Source organism: Zootoca vivipara, chromosome 1 (assembly GCF_963506605.1).
Source record: "Zootoca vivipara chromosome 1, rZooViv1.1, whole genome shotgun sequence".
NCBI lineage: Eukaryota > Metazoa > Chordata > Lepidosauria > Squamata > Lacertidae > Zootoca > Zootoca vivipara.
Window position 1 is genome coordinate 41,307,736 of NC_083276.1, and position 22,832 is coordinate 41,330,567.

General features: G+C 47.5%; 1 protein-coding gene across 1 annotated transcript in view; it reads right to left on the bottom strand.

Annotated features, from left to right (window-relative positions):
* CCDC9B (coiled-coil domain containing 9B) overlaps window positions 1–22,832 on the bottom strand; it is a 70,348-nt gene that overhangs the window by 18,269 nt on the left and 29,247 nt on the right. Inside the window, exons 6-7 of the mRNA XM_035111128.2 lie at window positions 6,963–7,037; window positions 1,034–1,218 (exon numbers count right to left, since the gene is read on the bottom strand). Coding sequence (XP_034967019.2) covers window positions 1,034–1,218; window positions 6,963–7,037 — 260 coding nt within the window. The remainder of the gene's footprint in view (window positions 1–1,033; window positions 1,219–6,962; window positions 7,038–22,832) is intronic.

Here is a 22,832-nt window from a genome sequence, read left to right on the forward strand (position 1 = left end):
GCTGCAAATTCTGTGTTTTTAGGTCAGTTTTAAAATACAAAATAACCAGTATCTCCCTTCGGAATCCCTTTGGACTATATGGAGGGCATTCAGTAATAAATTAGACTGGCTTTTAGTTAAACGAATATAAATTGTGAGGTCCTCCTTTACAACGGGCCCTTTTCTTATGAACATGAGTTGCCTTCTTCTCCTTAACTTGCACATGCACTGATGTTCATAGAATTATAGAATTGTAGCACTGGAAGGGACTCCGGTGGTCATCTAGTCCAACCCCTGCAATGCAGGAATCTCAGCTGAAGCATCCATGGCATATAGCCATCCAACCTCTGCTTAAAAACCTCCAAGGAAGGAGAGTCCATTTTATAATGGATCCTCTGTGGGTAGTTGACTCTGAGCCATCTATTTAGGCAGAGACATTGATATACTACCCTCTTTCTCTAGCAATCACAAGCCCCATAAAGCCCACAAAGGCCCAAGAGTAGCATGAAGCATATTATTTCCCATCAGCTTTCTAGCTCCCACCAGGATATTTTTCCTATCACTGACCTCTTTGCAAGCTACAATCTGCCTTGGCCAGCCTGGTACCCTCTAGATGTTTTGGACTGCAATTCCCACCAGCCCCATCAAGTGCAAGCACAGGGAGGCTGATAGGGGTTCTAGTCTAAAACAGTTCTATTTTTTTTTTATAGAAAATAGATGCTCCGGAACTCACCATGAACACTTCACTTGTTCTCTTTGAATGGCAATGGCACCCACCTGAGAGGTGCCAGAATAGAGCTCCGGTGAGTTCCGGCTGAAAAAGTCCTGGTCCGAAACATTTGGAGGGCACTGTGTTGGTAAAAGATGACCTACAGCAGGCATGGTCAAACTTGGCCCTCCAGCTGTTTTGGGACTACAACTCCCATCATCCCTAGCTAACAGGACCAGTGGTCAGGGATGATGGGGATTGTAGTCCCAAAACAGCTAGAGGGCCAAGTTTGGCCATGCCTGGCCTACAGCATGCAGAGTGTGTGTTGACTGGGAGACAACTTACATGTGCTCTGATTTTTCTGTGTCCCAAGCGCGCCGCCATTCCCCCCTTGCGTTCTTGTGGCGTGCCAGTCGCTCCAGGTCAATCTGATCCCGTTCCTGCTTCCACCGCATGTATTCTGACCGCTCTCTCCCGGTCAGGGTAGAGCCCTTATCCACTGGGCTCTTCTGGGGAGATTTTCCTCTCTCCTAATTGAAACAAAACAATATGTGATTGACGTGGAAGGACTTCCTGGGCATCCAGAGTTCATGTTGATGATCACTGCAGCAATTATGAATCTCGACTTAGACTGTTTCGATCTGCTGTTCCTTTGGCTGACCATCTCACCTTCTTGCGTTATGGCCAATCCAATTCGTATATGGGTGGCTGCTTGAAGGGCTTCTCAATGACAACTCGGCTCCATCAGCACTTGGATGCAGCTATCCTGGCTTCAGAAAGGGTAGTCAAAGGGGAAGTAATGCGAAGGAGGAAGTAGGTGTCGCTAAGCTTGCACAAGTTTCACTTCACCATCATGTTTACCAGTCAGGAAGCTACTATTTGGGCCTAGTTTGATCAGCTCTCAAAAGTGGTGTCGCAAGCAAAGTGTTTTATTGTGGGCATATTCTGCAGCATGTTCTTGACATAATAAGAATTGCCTCAGTGGTGGATTTATTCTGCTTTTTTAGTTGCTCTGGGCTGTTTTCCTAGTGTCACCACATTATTGCTGTCCAGAGGGGCTCAGGTGCAACAACAAAAAAGGACAATAAAAAAACCAACCCAGAACATTTGTGATGTGAAAAGTTATGGGATTTCAGGCTACAGGATATACACCGATTAGAAACAATGCAGTCTGGCCACCCTGAAATGTTTGTAGGTGCAACTAGCATTGAAAGCTGGATTGCGCATGGCCACTTCCAATAGCACCATAATCATGAACGCAGAATCAAAATGATGTCTGGAGGGGCTTTTATAAAGATCGTTGGGGTTTTTTGTGCTGCTTGACCCCGTGAAGCTGTCTTTTTTGGACAGGCGCCCTCACATTCAGAAATAAGGTAGGTGCTGACAGGGAAGAAAGTCATCTCTGTAGCCGCCCCCCCCCCATGGAATCATAAGGTGCTAAGTCATCATTGGCTTTTAGGGACTAAATGAAGGCAGTTTTTTTACACCTCCGTATTGAATGGCTGAGCTGCTATTCTCTTGCGGTTCCATTTCTCGGCTCCTGCTCCAGTTTGGGAAGCTATTTTTATCTGCTGCTATTTTTGTTGTTTTGCTTACATATCCCACTGTTTCGTGCTGTTTTAATTGGATTTTATTGCAAACTGAGCCTATTGGTTATTAATATTTTAAGCCATCTCAAAGGTAAATGATCTCTGGATTAAGTCCACTCAAAGGTGACCATGGGGTGCGGTGCTCATCTTGCTTTTCAGGCCGAAGAAGCTGGCATTTGTCCACCAGGCAGCTTTCCGGGTCATGTGGCCAGCATGACTAAACTGCTTCTGGTGCAATGGAACACCATGACAAGTACCAGAACACACAGAAACTGCACAGATTCGAACTGCCGACTATCCGATCAGCAAGCCCCAAAGGCTCAGTGGTTTAGACCACAGCACCACTCGTGTCCTGCCCCCTCAAAGACTGTATAGTCAAAAGGCAGTATAATTATGCTTTTAAAAAAACCAGGTAAAAATACTACTTAGCTTATTATTTATTTAAAGTATTTATACACCACAATTCATGGAGATATTACAGTGGTTTACAAAACTACAAAAACTAAAAAAAAACCTAAAACAATCAAATAACTAAAATGCAGCAAAGTAAGAAAAACAGCACAGCGGAACATTATAAAAGAGAATAAAACACTAATTATAAATGGCCAACCTAAAAGAAAAACAATGTATTGACCTGCCTTCTTTCCTCTTTATATTGTTATGAGTTTGTGGGTGCCAGAATCCTTTAATCCTTTAATCCAGCAAGTGTTAAAATATAAAACAGGCTAGCTTCCTCATGAGGTGATTATCTGGTGAATGGGCCATTAAGAGAACAAAGGAAAAAGGGGCTCTTTGCCAGACAACAAATGGGTGGGGCCCCTCCTTCAGCTCTTTGATAGTTCTGAAGACAAAGCCTGAGTCAACCCCTCCATCATAGGCTGGATATTATGTGTAAATAAGTCATATAACCTAAAGACAGCACAGTCTCTGCTGTGCCTCATTCCAAAGGAAACATAAAGCCTGGGTAAGTACCTGGAACCCCATGGAAACTTGTATCATTTGGAGATTGTGGCTAGGAATAAATTGTTGCACATCACCCCAATCAAAATCCCCTGCTTGAGTAATTTGAGAGTCTTGGGTAGCTAAAATGCTCTTTATTTCCTATATCCTCCTGAGCTGCAGAACGTCAAAGGGGCCTGCAATGGAGGCATCTAGGTGCCAATGTTTGGGGACCCTAAGGAACAAAGGAACTATCTCCTCTGTGTGGGCTTCCAAACGACCCAGGCACACTTTTGTGTTGATGCTCTTCCAAGAAGCACTCCAAGATTCAACACCTGACAAAATGCTTTGCCAGAACAGATAATTCTGCACAGGCACCTAATGCCGATTAACAAACAGTTGACACCACACACACTCCTGAGGTGGCAAATGCAAATGGCTAACTGCTCATCTGGCACACCCAGTTACACAAATGGCTTGCACAGCTCATTGTTCACAAGATTTGTTAAAACAGATGCTCACTACCTGAGCTGGAGCAGTAAACAGTGCCCTCCTCAAATCAAGGGGCCTGGTACCCAAGGCTGAACAGGTTCTTTTGGACCTTGAGGCAAACAAAAACAAAAACAAAACCACCCTCTCTCCTTCTCTCCCGCAGGAAAAATACAATAATGTAAAATAAACAAAAGGAGAGTCCTATTGTTAGGCAGGGCACTATATATCTCATACCGCAGATGGGATTGTGAGATTGAGGGAGAGTGGCTCAACTCTGGCCGCCTAGTGAGATGACAGCTGAGACTGGGCCTTCCTAGTTAACACCTCATGAACGAGCCACTATGCCACACTACAGAGCAGCCTCCGTCAACCTGGTGCCCTCCAGATATTTTGGACTACAACTCCCATCAGCCCCAGGCAGCATTGCCATGTTGACGTGGCCTGAAGGGGATTGTGGTCCAAAATATCTGGCGGGCACTATGTTGGGGGAAAGTGCTCTAGTGGTGCATTACGTATAAATGTTTGTACCTGTATAGTTGGTCCCAGAAGGACAGGGAGCTCAGAGCATGCTGCATAATGAGCCTCCAGTATACAAGTCAGAACAATGTACTTTGAGCAGGAAATTTGTTTGCTTGCGCTGCCTGAGGCCTCATGATTTATTGTTCCATTCCGCGTTGTAGCAGCTGAATGCTGGTCTTGCTTGAATGCTTAAGACCTTAGCGAAAAGTGGCTGCTCAGAACAAGAAGGAATGAATTTGAAAGAAAAGCCATCAACACAGCAAGAGTTTAGTGTAGCCTACCAGATGTGGGAGCCAACCAGCAGCTCTTTGAACTGAAGGGAGGCTCCAGAATATATTGCTGAATATACACGTCCTGTGACGTTCATTATCTGTGGATAAATCAATATTCCATATTTCTCCCCTTCAAAGACACCCCCCCCCACACACACACACACCATGAACAAGAATTAACATCCTTGGCATTTCATTGCAGATCAGAATAGAACTGAGGAAAATTAGAGGCTGAGGAACCTGTTGCCAAGGAGACACACCTATGTGGGTGGGCAAAGGAGAGAAAGAACAGCAACACTTCTCTACCAAAGGGAATTTAGGAGCCTGACAAGCCCATCCCACATGTGGGTGGAGAAGCAAGAAGTTAGGATCTCTACTGTGAGCAATAGAAAAGCACCTCAGAGGCTCAGGGCACCCTCCAGCCACTTCCGTTTCTGGCCTCCCTAAAATTGCTTCCCACTGCCAGACTCAGGAGTCTGATGCTTGGGAGGAGGAAATGAGAAATAAGATATATTTCTATATCAGAGAGCATGCTGGAGCACTGGAATAGCATGTGAATGAAATCTATGAATCGTGGGGGGAATCCAGGACATCTAGGAGATTACTGTGCAGGAGCATTGGAATGAATATTCCAAACCTGGCAAATCAATCAGCAAGAATCCCAGCTGGAGTCCACTGTTTGTTGACTTATGAGCTCAAGTGAGAGACTCTGGATTTAGCCAGAATATGTTTATTTTTAATAGCTTAAAAAAGAGTGGTAGATCCCCAAATATCGACACCCCCTCAGTCTAAAAGAGGGGTGGAACTGCCATCAGAAGGGATGGTGAACTGCTTTGTAGAATATAGCCAACTCTAACTGAAAGTGTGGCAGCTCATGTTTACAGATTTGCCTGCTTGAATCACATATCTTCTGGGCAATGTGAGATGTAAGGAGCACCCCAGCTTTCCCAAGGATGACTGTACTTTGTATTAAGGAAGTGAGCAGCAGATATTCACTGTGGGAGCCAGCTCAGGGCAAGGGCAGGGAGCTGTTTACCATACTGACCAGGGCCTCAGCTCAGCTTGGCCACAGCTGCGCTTCCTGGGCCATAAGGGAGTGACACAGATCAGATCAGCTCACCGTGCTCCCTGGGCTGCAGCTGGAGCTCAGGCTAATGAATCACTTCACCGGGAAAGGGAGGCTTATTCAATTTGTGCTCCGTTAATTACGAGCATTCGTCGGCTCAAGGGAGCCAAGGCTTCCTTCTGGGTCTGTACTGAACAGTGAGCAGGGCCAAATCTATTGCAAAAAAAGAGTCACCCCCTTGCGTTCTGAGAGTGACATGTTTCTCGTTATTAATGCCGGCAGTTAGCAGCCTCTGGATCAACACCCCTCCTTCCCAAAGAGCTTACTACAGCTGCAAGAATGAATAGTGTGTGACAGGTCTTAGTCATAAGGCTTGATGGAGCAGTGAAAGAATTTCCACGGTGGTGCAAGGATGGCGCAGGGACAGAACAGGCGTCGCATGCCCAGCCTGAGCATTTTCCTGCCACAAACCTTTTCAACCTCAGGCAAAGCACCATGGCTTCATTTTGTCCCTCCCGTCCCGTCCTTGTCAAATTAAAGCAGTGGACTTGGCAAGCAAGTTCCCCCTCCTGTTCCTTTGCTGTTTGAAAATGTAATGTTCAGGTGAGGATGGCTAAAGCTGTGCTGTGCTTCTGGCACCCTCTGGTGGCCTGTGTGCTGAACAGCACTGTGATGGCATTCCACAAAACGGCATTACTTAGCATTGCACCATACTGTACTGGAGGCAGATTGGCTGGATCAAGCCATCGATTAACGGTGCATCAGGTGCTTGCTCCCCCCCCCCCTTAGCGTCTGACACATCTCTGTTTACAATGAGGTCACGTGTGAGATAAACATAGTGGCAAGCAAAATTGCCTTATTCGCTGATGGGGAAGAATTCTTTCTAAAGACCTTAAGTAGAATTTCCTGTAGCTCCGTCTCCCCCTATGTTCACTGCTGTCATTGGCCATGCAGTACTGGTGGTAATACTGTGGCCAAGGCATGAGCACTAGGGCCATCTCCGGATGCTCTCTGTAGCAAATCAGGGCACAAAGCCAACATGCTGATTTAAGTAGTTCAGCTGTGCATGTTGTATCTGGGGTTTTGCTAGCTACTGTCAGGGCTGGCCTAAGACATTTTGGCACCTGAGGCAAACCACAAAATGTTTTTTTTAAAAAAAGCAAACCAACAATAAAGGCAAGTGCACAACCTCCCAAGGTAGTTTGTTCCACTGTCAAACTGCTCTTACTGTCAGAAAGTTCTTCCTTAGGTTTAATCATAATCTTCTTGTGCATTTAGTCAGAATTGACTTGTGAATTGGTGTTTTATGTTGTCAACATCCAGCCACTGATGCTTAGTGAATTAAGGCAGTCAACCCTGCTCCGTTCATGGAAATCGTCATTAAAGACTGCTCTCACCTTTCTGACAAGCACATTCTCTGAATGCTTGTCACCCTCTGACCACCTCCTCTCCACCATTCTCTTTTCATCCACCTGCAAGGACACAAAAGGGAACATTTATTCAGGAGCAAAGAAGCATCAGCACAAGATCAGATTCTCCTGCCAGGATTTTTTCTTTATTTTTATTTTATTTTTTAAGAACAGACAATACAGAAGAAACCAAGGATTCTCAGGTCCAGACAATGGAACAGAGGAAAAGGTTGGGAAACAAGATGTGGAAGAAGAGCAAAATTCTTACCAAATCCTTTCTATTCCACACTGCTGCCAGAAAGGAAAAGCAGATCTGTAGTTAAAAGCCTTGTCTTTACCATCAATATGAGCACTTCCAACCAAAATTAGCACACACAAATAGCATTTGAACATTTCTCTAGTTAGTTAGTTAGTCCTTGCTATTTCGATAGCACTTTTGATCTGAAAAGTGCTTTACAAATTCTGGGCATGATTCAGCTAGAGTTAAACACTCTGAAGCCATCTGGTTGTCCATGGGAATGATTTAAGCAAAATTTTCATTCTCAGTGGGACTGCAAGGTGCTTAACTTTTGCTAGATCATCCTCAGTTATCGTGCAGGCCCTCACCACAATCTTGTGATGCAGGTTATTGTTCTCATTTTATAGAGGGAAAATATCACATTGGTTGTGGGTTGGCCCCAATGATACCCTTTTGCATGCAGAAAGCACCTTCCAGTCACAGAAGGGCTGTTTGATGCATTGTGATAAATGAACATGAACAAAAAAAGAAGTGCTTCTGCTTGTACACGAGTTTGCAAAAACTCTTGACAAAGGACCTCTCCAGATGGCTGTTATATTACAGGTGTATTCTGAAACATGTTCTTGACCCAGTAATAGTGCATTGGTGGTAAATTTATTTTGCTTTATTAAACGTTCTTTCATTCTTCTCGAATGCTTCTACATTATTACCGTCTAGAGGGAGTCTAACACAACAAAAGCAGGGCAATAAAAAAACCCAGAGCATTTGTGGCATGAAAAGTTACAGGATTTTAGCAGGACCTTATGTGCTGTTTAGAAGCAGTATGACTGCCTCAAAAGTTCTTCAGGGCAAATAGTATTGACAGAGGAATCTCCCATGACCAGCCTAATCATGAGCACAAATGAATATGCAGTACAGTAATAAGGACATTCTGCTTTCCTTTAACATCAGTGATCTGGTGGCCAGCTGGGGAAGACTGCAGGCCTGCCCGGGGGAGGGTCTAACCAGCCAATGAGCGTCGCTTGGGCCTGCCCCTAAGGGAATAAATTGTGGCCAGGCCAGCATTCCTCTTCAATTTTTTCATTGGATCTCCCATATCAGTCGCCATTATTCAGGGCTGGGCAGGAATTTTCCCTCTTGGCCAATTGGCATTGGCCACTTGGTTTTCACCAACCTCATAGTAATTCTCACAACTTTGTGAGGTTAGGCATTGGGTAAGCCTTAATCTGGTCTAGAGGTGATGTTGTAGCCTCTGCCTCCCCTTCTTGGTTAAGGTTATTCTGTTAAAGGGATCTATGAAGGGTTGCTTCTGTCTGATGCCCAGATGGGGACTAGGGCCATAGAACTTCCCCAGAGGGGACACCCTCGGGGGTGCTCCTATTTGATGTAGGTCATAGGGCCTCTCCCATGTTGTGATTTACCCTTAGATACACTCACAGTAGATGGGCTGGATTTAAAGCAGTGGCTTCACCCAATGCCAAACCTTTCACACCTGTAAGGGGGAGAGGTTATAGAGAACCCCCCCCCCCTCTCATCAGGAGCAGTCCGTCTCCAAGCAGTCATGAAAGTGCGGGGTCTGAAGGGGCTAGTCAGGAGACGGAGAGGGAGTGCCAGGTCTCTGGCAGCATGGGAGAGCCCCTGCTCCACAGGCGGGAAGAGAGAGAGGCGGGAAGGGTGGACAGGGAGAAAGCAGATCGTAGGAGGAGAAAGGGGAGGAGATTCACTGTCCCGAGGCTTTTATGTTGGTCAAAGTCGCAAAAAGGGGCAGTGCCGGATTCTGAAACGGAATGAGAAGTCATGAACCGACAGCTCACTACACTGTAAATAACGTGCACCAATAAAGACTGTTGAAAGACAAGTATGTGGAAGCTCGTTACTCAGGAGTAGTCTGAACAACACCTGTAACCAATAAACTTGTGGCCTATTTGAACTAAAAATCTATATGCTGCTGTCTTGTATAGTTGCTCATTACATAGGGAGCAACTGCGTTGTGGGGCCTTGGCATGCAGCTGGAGGACATCTGGAGTGGAAGCATCAGAATTGCCACAGGGACAGAAAGATGAAACTTTGCCAAGTGACTATTGTTCAGTGGCAGAACACATCCTATCATTTTGAAGGCCCCACAACAGGTGATGGGAAAGCCCTCTCAGTTTGAGACCTGGAGAGTCACTGCTAGTCAGAGTTGACAGTACTAGGCTAAATAGGCAAATAGCCTGGCCCTGATAATATGGCAGCTTGCTATATTCCTCGCTGCAGTTGGCTAAAGCAGAGGTACAGCTGTAGCTTCATGAGGAGCTCGTGTGAGATTAGCACTTGTGTTGTCTGCAATATCTCTGCTTGCTTATTTGTAAACAAAGAGATATTACCAAGGCACCATAAATCTCCGGTACATTCTCAGCCAAAGGAAATGACTCAGAAATGCTATTCCTGGGACTTATCACCACTCAGGGAAAGAGAGGAGTGTATAACGATGCTTAGAATTTATCGTGCTACACTCACTCCACTTCCCAGAGCAATGAGAAGTTCCAGGAAGGCAATGCTTGATCAGATTTAGTTTCTCTTGGAAAGCAGTCGCTGGAGACCTATTGGAGTTTTGTAATATTTACATTATTAATCAGAGAACAGCAGTTCATCTGAACTATTATGAGGAGGAACCCACAATACGTATCTCTCTGCTGGCGCCAGTCTCAAAGCCCAGCATCATGTATACATAATCCACTTGATTTATCCAAGTTCCCCAGTAGCCACTGAGCAACAATAAAGGCTTTTAGCAAGTGGCACCATTTCAAAAACAGTAACTTCATGTTCCACTAGGGCTGGAGTTCACATCAGCCGATATTATCTTGCTATGTAGTCCAAAAGCCACCCCACATCCCAGTACGCAAGAGGGAAGGAGACTTGGAGGAATCTTGAACCTCACAGAAGTGCAAAAATATTTTGGGGGTGTGTTATGTACTGAGCTGAATCCTAGAACAATAGGATTCAGAATCAGCGGGAGCTACCCAATCCAACTCCAGGTGGAAGTGAATCCGCAACCTGATTGGCCTGCTGGAGCAGCCAATCAGGCGGCTGGCAGAAGTGAATCTGCTACCTGATTGGCCTGTAGGAGCAGCCAATCAGGCTGCAGGCAGAAGTCAATCCACAATATAATTGGCCCACAGGTGTAGCCCTGAAGTAGCCAATCATGCAAGGCCCATTGTGTAAATAATGTATATAAGCAGATGGTTTTGGGAAAAGAGCGATTCGTCTTCTCTTCTTCTCCTTGATGAATATGAGCTGAATAAAGAGCATGAAATTCACTCTCGACTCCGAGTATATTTCACTGGCGACGAGGATGGGATCCTGCTGAGCTGACCGCCACCACGCACTGCACCGCAGCACCGCCACCTGCTGCACCGCTGCATCGCACCGTGCATCCAGGCTTCAGCTCCAGGACCCAAGGAACCCAGAATGGCTACCGACAGCAGCTTCTTGCCATTCAAACCAGCATCAGGAGACTGGGAAGGGTACGCCGCCCGTTTCAACTTCCTCCTGCAAGCGAAAGAAGTCACCAACGATGCCATGAAGAGGGCGACATTCTTCAGCGTCTGTGGAGAGGAGACGTTTGAAATCGCCCGGGCTCTCCTTGCACCTAGAGATGTCGCTACCGTCTCTTACAAAACAATAATGGAACGGCTGAAGGAGCACTTTTCACCACAGCCCTCGGTGGTAGCTTGCCGAAATGCCTTCTACGCAAAGCGGCAAGCCCCGGGGGAAACCATAACTGGGTTTGTGACCTCCCTCCGCCAAGCCGCCCGGTTATGCAACTTCTCAGAGTTGGAGAACATGCTTCGTGACCGCCTCGTCGGTGGCCTGAGGGACGAGATGTTGCAACGACGCCTCTATGCCAAAAAAGACCTCACGTTCCAGATTGCTCTGGAGGAAGCCCTGGCAACCGAAGCCGCCGAGAGGTCAACGCAAGAGGCACGACCGGCCCCGCCATCCCAACCGAGGGTCTACCACGAAGACCTCACCGACGAATCCGAATCTGACAGGGAGGAAGTACACCGAGTACAGCGGCGCACTCAAGCAGCACACACACCACAGCAGCCTCGACGAGAAGGAGGGAACTGTGCAAGCTGCGGGGAGAACCACGAGAGGAGGACCTGTCGTTTCCGCAACGCAGAGTGCAGGCAGTGCAGAAAATTGGGACACATCGCCCGGGTGTGTCGGGCTCGACTCACCCGTCGACAAGCATCAGAAGACCGACCCAGGAGCCCCAGGTCACACGGCACCATGCACCAAGGCAACTCGACGGAGATCACGGACTACCAGGTATTCCAGTTGCCCCATCCCAGCACAGAGAAAATTTATATAGAGGTACAGATAGAGGGAGCCCCATGCCGCATGGAGCTGGACACGGGTTCAACTCTATCCATAATCTCGGCCCGAACATTAAGGGAACTGTGCCCTAATGGGGGTCCCAAACTAAGGCCGGCCCCATTCACCCTCCGGGACTTCCAGAAACGTAAGGTCCCTACAATGGGGGTGGGGACCTTCAGGGTGCAATATCGAGGGCGAAAGCAACAATTGGACTTGCTGGTAGTTAAGGTCCCCTACGTTAGCTTACTGGGACTGGCATGGTTTGGACCTCTGGGGCTAGCCGTTACCGGGGTGAACCGCACTAGCTTACAAGTGGACGTGGACGCCATATGCAAAGAGTTTCCAGGGGTTTTCGATGGGGCATTGGGACGATATACAGGACCCCCCATTGCCCTACAGCTAGACCCCGCTGTACGACCCATCAGGCACAAGGCCCGCCGGGTCCCGTTCGCCCTGAAACCCCGCATAGACGAGGAATTGGACCGGCTCGTGGAGCAAGGAGTGCTGGAGCCGGTGCCCAACGCCCCCTGGGAAACTCCAATTGTCATACCCGTCAAGCCTAACGGTTCGGTCCGCATCTGTGCAGACTACAAATGCACCATAAACAAGGCTCTCACGGCCCATGCATACCCAGTGCCAGTGGTTAGCCATGTCCTCGCCACCCTGGCTGGGTCAAAAATCTTTGGCAAACTGGACTTGGCCCAAGCGTATCAACAGTTGCCTGTGGACGAAGCCACAGCAGAGGCTCAGACGATTGTGACGCACAGAGGGGCATTCAGAGTAAAGCGGCTGCAATTTGGCGTTAGCGTGGCACCAGGCATATTCCAGAATCTCATGGACTCTCTCCCTATGGCATCGGCGCTGTCCTGGGACACCAACTCCCGGATGGAAGAGAGGTGCCGGTGGCATACTTCTCCCAGACGCTTGCTGCAGCCGAACGAAACTACTCACAGATTGACAAGGAGGGTCTGGCAATCGTGAAGGGCGTAAAAAAATTCCATGATTTCTTGTACGGGCGGCCCTTTACCATAGTGACTGACCACAAGCCGTTGCTTGGCCTGTTTGCCCCCAAGAAGCAGACCCCCCAAGTGTTGTCTCCACGTGTCCTCAGGTGGTCAATTTTCCTTGCCGGCTACCAGTATGCACTAATCCACCGCCCTGGGAAGGCGATGGGCCACGCAGACGCCCTCAGCAGGCTACCACTACCAGAAACAGGCCCCGACCCAGCGCCTGCGCAAGAGGTTATGACCCTGGAGCTGCTTCCCGACCGACCCATTCAGGCACAAGAAGTTGCGCACCATTCCACAAAAGATAGGGTCATCTCCCGGGTCCTGGACTGGGTGTGGCGAGGATGGCCCAGCAGCAGCCCCGGGCCAGAATTCGCTGGCTACACAAACCGCAAACATGAACTGTCGGCCCACAAGGGGTGCCTGTTATGGGGAAGCAGGGTTGTTGTTCCCCAGCCCCTCCGCAAAAGGGTCCTCACAGCCCTACACGAGACACACCCAGGGGTAGTGAGGATGAAGGCCCTTGCCAGGAGTTATGTGTGGTGGCCGGGGATTGACAGAGAGATAGAGGCCTGGGTCCAACACTGCCAGACCTGCCAAGAATCCCGCCCGGATCCCCCAAGGGCCCCAGTCCAGCCCTGGGAGTCCGCCCGACATCCATGGTCACGCTTGCACGTGGACTTCGCTGGCCCCTTCCAGGGAAAAACATTCTTCATAGTGGTGGATTCCTACACCAAATGGCTGGAGGTCGCACTGGTACCGTCCACTTCTACGGCGGCAGCCATCCGGGTACTACGTAAGCTGTTTGCAACCCACGGGCTCCCTGACACCCTCGTCTCAGACAATGGAACCGCATTCACGTCAGAGGAGTTCCAGACCTTCACAGCGCAGAACGCCATCCGCCACATCCGCTCAGCACCATTCCACCCTGCCACCAATGGCCAAGCGGAGCGCATGGTGCGGACCACCAAGGACAGCCTCCGCCGCATAACACAAGGGGACTGGGAATACCGCCTTGCCGCATTTCTTCTAGCACAGCACAGCACCCCAAGCACAACGACGGGCCGGAGCCCAGCTGAACTACTCATGGGCCGGCGCCTTGCAACTAGACTGGACCGACTTCACCCCGACAGAGCTCAGGATGAGGTAGTGGTGGGGAAAGGCAGGAACCCCCGGACATTTGTGGCCCAGGACCCAGTGTATGCAAAGAATTTTGGGGCAGGCCCAGCATGGGTACCCGCCACAGTCACCAAGGTGACCGGTCCCGTGTCGTACGAGGTACTAACGGAAGGGGGGCAATGTTGGCGCCGCCACTGCGACCAGCTACGGCGACGATTCCCAGAAGGAACCCGGGAGGAGAGCGGGACAGAGGGGTCCCAAGGGGACAGCAGGGCAGTGAGGCCTGTAGAGCGAGAGGGGTGGGCAGGGGAAGCAGAAGCAGTAGGCACAGAGGGGCGCCCCGAGGCTGGAAGGACACCGGAACCAGAGTCACAACCTAGTGGTTCAGTGGCGCCAGACCAGACAGCCCCGGCACAGCCAGCAGCCTCGGAACACGAGCCAGAACCAGAACCCCTGACCACCCCAGGCCACCCCAGGCCACAACGCACACGGAGGCGGCCAGCAGACCTTGGGGACTACGAATGCAACTTCCCGGGCAGGACTGGAACTTAGAGGGGAGGGGTGTTATGTACTGAGCTGAATCCTAGAACAATAGGATTCAGAATCAGCGGGAGCTACCCAATCCAACTCCAGGTGGAAGTGAATCCGCAACCTGATTGGCCTGCTGGAGCAGCCAATCAGGCGGCTGGCAGAAGTGAATCTGCTACCTGATTGGCCTGTAGGAGCAGCCAATCAGGCTGCAGGCAGAAGTCAATCCACAATATAATTGGCCCACAGGTGTAGCCCTGAAGTAGCCAATCACGCATGGCCCATTGTGTAAATAATGTATATAAGCAGATGGTTTTGGGAAAAGAGCCATTCTTCTTCTCCTCTTCTCCTTGATGACTATGAGCTGAATAAAGAGCATGAAATTCACTCTCGACTCCGAGTATATTTCAGGGTGGAAATCCCTAAAGTGGAAGGCCCTCATAACAGTCCATTGAGAATCTTGGCTGGCTGTTGGAGGGGGCAGAAAACTGGGGGCGGGGGTAAAATGCATACCCGTCAACTCCCGGATTGACAAATCCGGGATCAGCAGCGGCGTGGCACCGGAAGTCGCTTCTACGCATGTCCAGATGCCGGTGCCGGCGCTGCCCAATTTCCAGTGCCCAGACATGGTCAGAGCGGCACCAGAAGTCGCTTCTACACATAGAAGTGACTTCCGGTGTCGCTCTGCCCAATTTTTGAAAATCCGGGGGAATTACGGGATATTTCGCCATTTGGGACAACAGTGGGAAACGGCTTTAAAAACTGGGGTTTCCCACAAAAAACGGGAGACTTGGTAGGTATGGTGAAATGGGGGTAGCTGAAGTGCTGAACAGAGGCTTCCGTACTACAAGATTTTCATGATCAGCCTCATCTATTTATTTGTATGATACTTTCCCACAAAACTGTGCCCCAAGTGGCTCGCAACGTATCAAGTGAATAATTGAATTAATAATAATAATAATAATAATTTATACCCCACCCATATGGCTGGGTTTCTCCAGCCACTCTGGCAGCTTCCAACAAAACATTAAAATACAATAATTTATCAGATATTAAAAACTTCCCTAAACAGGGCTGCCTTCAGATGTCTTCTAAAAGTCGGATAGTTTTTAATTTCTTTGACATCTGATATATAACAATATATAACAAACACACACACACACACAATGAGAAATAATAGCATCACTAAATAAATACACAAAAAAACATCTGTACAAGTTTGTTTGAAACAATATGAACAAACCAACATCAAAGAAGAGATGTTTATTCGGCTTTACGCCCATCATAATGAACAAACCAACCTAATCTGACAGCTTGAAACCAAACAGGGGAGAGAGAATAATGCCCAACACAGAAATAAAAAGTAGAATGCAAAACTTCCACGTGCTCCAGATGCACCTATCTCTCATAGTTTGGATCCAAGACTCAGCTTCAAACATCCAAGAAACCCACCCCAACTCTCTCCTGGGGTAGTGAAGAGGGGCTTTCAGGCTACTATTAACAGGACTCTCCTCCATTGTCTCCCAGGACAACACGGAGGCCAACGACTCCATACAGAGGCCAAAAACTTTTATTCACGTTCTCCCACCAATCGACATGCATGCATTCATGCAGGCTGGGGGTTGTAAACAAACTTCTGGGGGTTTGTACCACCCTTGCCCTTGTGGCAATTTCTGACATGGTGATTTTTATAGCCCTTTCTCCAGTGCTTCCCCCCCGGGGGGGGGGGGCGGAATGCAGGGGGATGCATACCCCTAAACATTTTGTGAATCTTTGTACTTTTGTCCATTTACTGTATTTATTTTTCCTGATTTGAGCTATAAAATGGTGATTTCCTTGAGTCAAAATGAGAGTATCCCTAAATATTTTTTAAAGAAAAAAGCGCTGCCTTTCTCCAAATCAAAGATATGGGCAAACATACCATACATTTCAAAGAGCATGTTTTATAAAGAGAATAAATAGTTTCAACTTAGAAATGATACTATGTTCTAAAAGAAACCAGCCATCAAATCTCTTTCTTAACATATGCTTAGTCTTGCAAGAGAGGAACATAATTTTTGGATTTTTTTGGGTTAGGTGCCAATTGCTAATAATTTAAATAAGCATCAATTGTAGGCACACTAATAGTCTGTTTGAACAGCTCCCAGCACTTTATAAATGTGTTGTTCAATTGTCACAACTGAGCAACAGGCAGATTATCCAAAATGAAGAATACCCTGGTGTCTGGGACGGACAGTTTCCATGAAAATTCAGCTCTCCTTATTTCCACTCACCTGAATGGGAGAAAGACTGGTACGAGCATGAATCCTGCTCTCTCTTCTGACAGCCAGCTTCCTAACAACAGCCAGACATGCTTTGCGTACAGCACACAGGGCTGCTTTGTCTCCTGTCTAGCTGATGCAGCTGGCTACCAATTCATACAGAATCCTGTCAACTTCTAGGTCTTCTGCTGCCAAAAAGCTCTCACTATTTATTACTTTGGTTGGTCTGAGTTTTGTAACCATACATGGCAGCTGCAGGAACAATTGCCTGACTTTGCAACAGCTGTGCTGGGTGCAAACTGGCAGTCCCACTAGGAGTGATAGAATCAGACAATCATAGAATTGTAGAGTTGGAAAGGGTTCCTAAGGGTCATCCAGTCCAACCCCCTGCAATGCAGAAATCTCAACTAAAGTATCTATGACACATGGCCACCCAACCTCTGCTTAACAACCTCCAAGGAAGGAGAGTCCACCACTTTCTGAAGGAGTGAAAAGCAAAAGCGAACTCAAGATCTCCAAATCGTCATCCACCCCTACCTGAATCCTACCTTCTTCTTCTTATAACATAACTTTTTTATTGGGTTTTATAAACAAGGATAATAAATGATGCAAATTAATAGACCAAGTTTCCGCATGTCATTTGTATATCACAAAAACAGAATAATATATCTGCAGTAATGTCTGCAACATATGGTTCATTATTAGCGGTCAATGTATAAGTTCTTGGTTTGTGAATTGGTTTTAAAAATAACAAGAACAAGGGGAAAACAGGATGGAACAGAGTTAACAGATAACATTCAACACTGCATAGCCAAACATCACAAAATTGACCCAGACTGGCTGTGCAGATAGGCAAACCAATGCGATAGGAGCTGACACTAAGTACATCATCATGCACACAGGAGAGCAGGTATGAACTCCATTTAAAAGTATCGTGGTTGGAGTGTTTTCAGACAGGGATTTAATGCTGTAAGCCACGGGTGTCAAACACAAGGCCCGGGGGCCAAATCCGGCCCGCCAGACCTCGTCATGTGGCCCACCGAGCGCCCCAGCCAGCGGGACCCAGCAGCGGGACCTTGCTGCTGTAGCGCCGCGCCGACAAAGCGCCAACAAACAGCTGGGGCCGGGGGGGGTAGAAAGGCGGCCGGAGCAGCGCCGCACGGAGAGTCCCGAGCCTCTGGGACGCAGCAGTGCTCTGTAGCACTTTGAATCCTCCTCCTGCCACGGCTCGGCGCCTGGAAACGGCTGCTGCTGCTGCTGCTGAAGCACAGACAAAGCACCCAGCAGCGCCGCGTGGAGGAGGAGGAGGAGGAGGATTCAAAGTGCTACAGAGCACTGCTGCGTCCCAGAGGCTCGGGACTCTCCGCACGGCGCTGCCAGGCACCGACCCGGCAAGCCGCCTCCTCCTCCTCTTGCCTCACCTCCTCCTCCTCCTGCCGCGGCTCAGCCTCACGAACGTGCAACTCTGAGGCTTTACGCACTTCTCCTAAAACGGACACACGCTGCCTCACGCTGCACGTGAAATGCTTTTTGCCCCTGGGTCCCTTCGCGCTCTTTTATGGCGCTGAATCAAGGCGGCGACCCCCCCTTCCCTTTCTTTCTTCTTCTCTCTCGTTCTTATTCTTTCTTTCCCTCTCCTTCCTTCCTTCTTTATCTCTGTCTTCTCTCCCTCTTTCTTTTTCTTTCCCTCTTTATTCTTTCTTTCCTACTCTTCTTTCTCTCACCTTTCCTTCCTCTCTCCCTCCTTTCTTTCTTTCTTTCTTCCTTACTTCCTTCCTTTCTTCCTTCTGTCCTTCCCATCTTTCTTCCTCTCCCTCATTCTTATTCTTTCTTTCCCTCTACTTCCTTCCTTATTTCTCCCTTTCCGTCTTCTCTCCCTCTTTCTTTTTCTTTCCTTCTTTATTCCCTTCCTTATTTCCTACTCTTCTTTCTCTCCCCTCTTTCCTTCCTTCCTCTCTCCCTCCCACTCCCTCTTTTCTTCCTCCCTCCCTCCCTCCCCTCCCCTTCCCTCTCCCTCTCCCTCTCCTCAGAAACATAGGATGCTGCTTTATACTTCTGGCCCTTAAACCCTGGAACCAGGAGAGCAGCTCCAGTGAGTCAACCTCAGCCAGTCCCTTTGGTGAAGGGTGGTGGCTCACTGGCAGAACATCTGTCCTGCATGCAGAAGGACCCCAGCATCTCCAGGTACTAGTAGCTCTGCAAAGGTCCTGCATGAAACCCTAGCGAGCCTCCACCACCCAGTGCAGTTACCAAAAATCATTTTTCAATAAATTGTACAATAATTGTACATTTGAATATCTACTTGCCATTATTCTGACCATGTTTCTGCTTTCAGAGCTAGTTATTACTTACATTATTACAAAAAACAGTAATAATTGAATGCAGTGACAATAATTTATGATAATAAAGAGTGGACACATAGTCCTACAGATACAACCGGCCCTTTGAGGGTGACCAAACTTCTGATGCAGCCCCCGATGAATTTGAGTTTGACACCCCTGCTGTAAGCAGATCTTTGAGGTATCAGAAAAGGGACATTGCCAACAGTTTCAAATTTTTCCCAGAAAGAAGAACAACATTGTGCAGATACCACAAAAACAACAGCAACCCTGCATGCATGAGAAGCATCCACCCCACAATTCATCCCATCTGGAAGCATCCTGAGTGATAGAAAGTGACTGGTTGGGTTTAAACACGCACGCAACTATAGGGCAACAGTTGTAGGAAAAAAGAGGATAAAGCCAGTTTGTCTCACCCATCCTGGTTTATTTATTTTATTTAAATGGGGTTTTGTACATTTTGTTCACGTTCAGGGAGGCCCATGACAGAAATTTGCATAAAATTTGCATATGCTAATTTATGGATGCAGATGCAAATATAGCCCAACTTTCAGAGGCAAAACACCACTTTATAAGCAAAGAGGTTTTGTGTGTGTGTGTGTTTGTGTGTGTATGTGTGTTTTAAAGGTTTCCAAAAACAGAAGTCCCCTCTTCATCTTAGAATTCCCCCCACCAGTGGGGCTCTAGACCAGTTTGGGGAACATAGTAAGCTGTCTTATACTGAGTCGGACCATTGCTCCATCTAGCTCAGTATTGTCAACTGCAGCCTTTCTCAACCTCGGGTCCCCAGATGTTGTTGGACTACAACTCCCATCCTCCTAGGGATGGTAGGAGTTGTAGTCCCCAGTGGCGGAGCTCCGGCACCAGGGGGTGGCGGAGAGCAGGTGGGGGCCGGGCTGGTCATGTCCCGGGGGCGCTGCCCACAGGGGCGAGGTGCACATCCTGGGGGTGGGGCATGCGTTCTGGGGGTGGATGTGCCGCATGTGGGGGTGGGGCACCCAGCGTGGGCGGGGGGGCAGCCACGATGGAACCCCACCAGGATCGCGCTGCCGGGGGCAGGGCGCTCCCCCCGCACTCCTCTTCCTCCGCCAGTGGTAATCCCACAACATCTGGGCACACGAGATTGAGAAAGCGCTGGTGTATTGATTTGTCTCTAGCTTTTCATATGGGGATCTCTCCCAGTCCTGCCTGAAGATGCAGGGTTTGGACTTAACACCATCTATGTGCAATGCAAATGCCCTACCACTGAGCTACAGCCACTTCCCATGGGATTTGAAGGGAGAATTTACCCTGCAAGGGTCCACCCCTACAATCCTGATATTTCAGTAAATGCAAGCTGGGGATAGTTCCTCCTTCAATTTCTCCGTAGTGGTAAAGACAAACGAGCAAATATCATGTAATATCCTCCCAAACATGACAGACAGCTGTCGGGCATGATTTAATTCTGGATATGTTCACAGAAGAGATGAATGACTGTGGATAGTAAGGCTTGTCCCATGGAGAAATACAGCCCCACACTCCCTGCCCTGTGCCTAGTGAAATAATATTGGGCTGATTCAAGGCTCCTGACATAAAAGTATTCCTGAGCTGATTTTGCAACATCTGAAAGTGGTAGCTTTTGAAAGCTACATGAGAGTACAGAGTCAGTAGTTCTCCTGAGCTTTAAACATGAAGAGAAGAGTAAAATACAAAGAAGACAATTCCCTGGAGCAGTTCAAAGAAACAGAGGATGCTGAGAAGGCAAGTCTGAGCTTGAATGAGCAACCTTTATTCCTGCTAATTGCTTGGGGCCTTTTTTTAGTTGAACATCAAACTGTCACAGAGACAGGCACAGTAATAACAAGGCAGAAACCCCATTTCAGTGTCGCATCTAACATTCCTTTTTTCTGTTTATGTCTCAAGATAGCACATTTCACCAAAGATAGTTTACGTTACATGCTTGTCCATTTTATTGCAGAATTTGTCTATTTTTTACAGCAGAAATACATGAAGTGCAATAGAATACACACACAAATGCTGTGATTTAAGGGGAGGAATTGTTCCCCACCTCTATCCAGTACTGAAGGTTGCCATCTTTTTACCTGTTTCTCCTCCTGTGCCTTTAACAGCAGAGTGAACTGGAAATATATGGAATTGGTAATGTAGCGGGAAGGAGAGAGTAGTAATAAACAACTAGTTCTTCAAATGGAGGGGTGCAGAAAGTAAAGAATTGTTATTGAGACCTGTGTTTTTAACTTGTTCATAAACAATATTGAGTTAGGGATGAGCAGTGAGGTGGCCAGGTTTGCTGATTATACTAAATTGTTCAGGGTCATTAAAACAAAAAGAGATGGTGAAGCGTTCTACTGCCTCCAGCTGTGAGACTGGAAGTGAAGAGGAAGAAGATGCTGAGAAAGCCAGTCACTTGTTTACATCCAGGATAGGGAACAGGATTCAGTTGGCTGCTACCATGGGCAATAAAGCCAAGGTGACATGCCCCCCCTTTAAGTGCTTAATCTCTATTGACATGGGCTTCACTCAAATACCTGCAACTTCAGGTTCTGCAATTGTAGCTGACTGGGAGTTTTTGGTGAAAGGGAAAGCGATAGGAAAACACAGCCAAAGGGTGGAATAACCCTTATACCTTGAAGTAATCTAACCACCCTGCAAACGTATCAGAACAAATGGTCATTAAATTTCATTATTATTATTTTCACTTATGAGACTCTTCCCACAAGGCAATCATCTTTGTTATACAGTATAGGTTAGATGGTTGTTGTGTCATAATGTTCTCTCACACTTTCCCATGCATTTTCCCATAACTTCCCTTATCACAAAAAGTCCGATCTTTTGGGGAAGCAGGTATGTTGCTCAAGGCCTCTTGTTTATTATTACACAAGTTGAATTTGCCAGTATGTGATTGGCTCCCACTCCAAAATAGTGACAGTCTAAAAGCACCTCTACTTCTTTATTGTCTCTACACTACACTGTCTAGCAATGGGTCTCCATGATTTCAGACAATAATTTTTGCCACCCTTACCTGGAGATGTCGGAGACTGAGACTGAGATATTCTGCTTGCAAAGCATTTGCTCTGCCACTGAGCTATATCCCTTCCCCTACTACTGAGCTAGTAAAAAGTAAAGTTTGCTTAATTATCTCTTTGTCCTTCACCCCTCCATCCCCCCCTTGATTTCCCACCCCCCAAAAAAAGTGAAAACTTTGAAAATATCGGGTGGCTCAGAAGGACTCGCCTCCATTTACTCCATTTGTCATCTGACCCCAATTTCATTTCATTCCTACAATCATGATGTGGCACTTACCTCTTTAGACAGGAAGCGTATTAACTCATGATATATGATCTCTCTATACACTGTTAATAAAAAAGCAATTCAAACAGTCCACAAACCATAGACGTCCAATTTAAAGATGATTTGCTGCATACTAATTAACCATTATGCTTCACTGGATCTGGATACACTACTCTGAAACTTAAATGCACTGTTGCATAAAACAGCAGCCTGTTAAATGCAGCTATTACCAAAATGAAAGAGGGGGCATAGTACAGAGAGGTCTCCAAGGAAACCCAATACTAGAAGACCCAGAGAGAGAGAGAGAGAGAGAGAGAGAGAGAGAGAGAGAGAGAGAGAGAGAGAGAGAGAGATATTACTCAACTCTCTGCTGACAACTGGGATATTGGTGCCAGGGAAAATATTGGGCACTGGGCAGAAGGGCAGGCTATGATAGTAATAAGGTTTCTCCTTCTTAGACCATGGGGATTTGCTTTACTGTCATGTATGGGAGAGGGAAATGATATTGCAATTCCATTTAGTCTCCACTGAAGCAGAAAGAGGCTGATATCAAATACCAGGAACCTTCTGCAGTGCGCTGGTTTGAGGAGGGTACATGTACCCGCTGGCAATCGCAAGGGATATATTTTAAGGGAAATAGCACTAAACCCCACATACACTTGCTCTTGGTGAGCCAGGATCCTCCTCAGCCCTTGGACAACTCAGTAGCCTAAGCT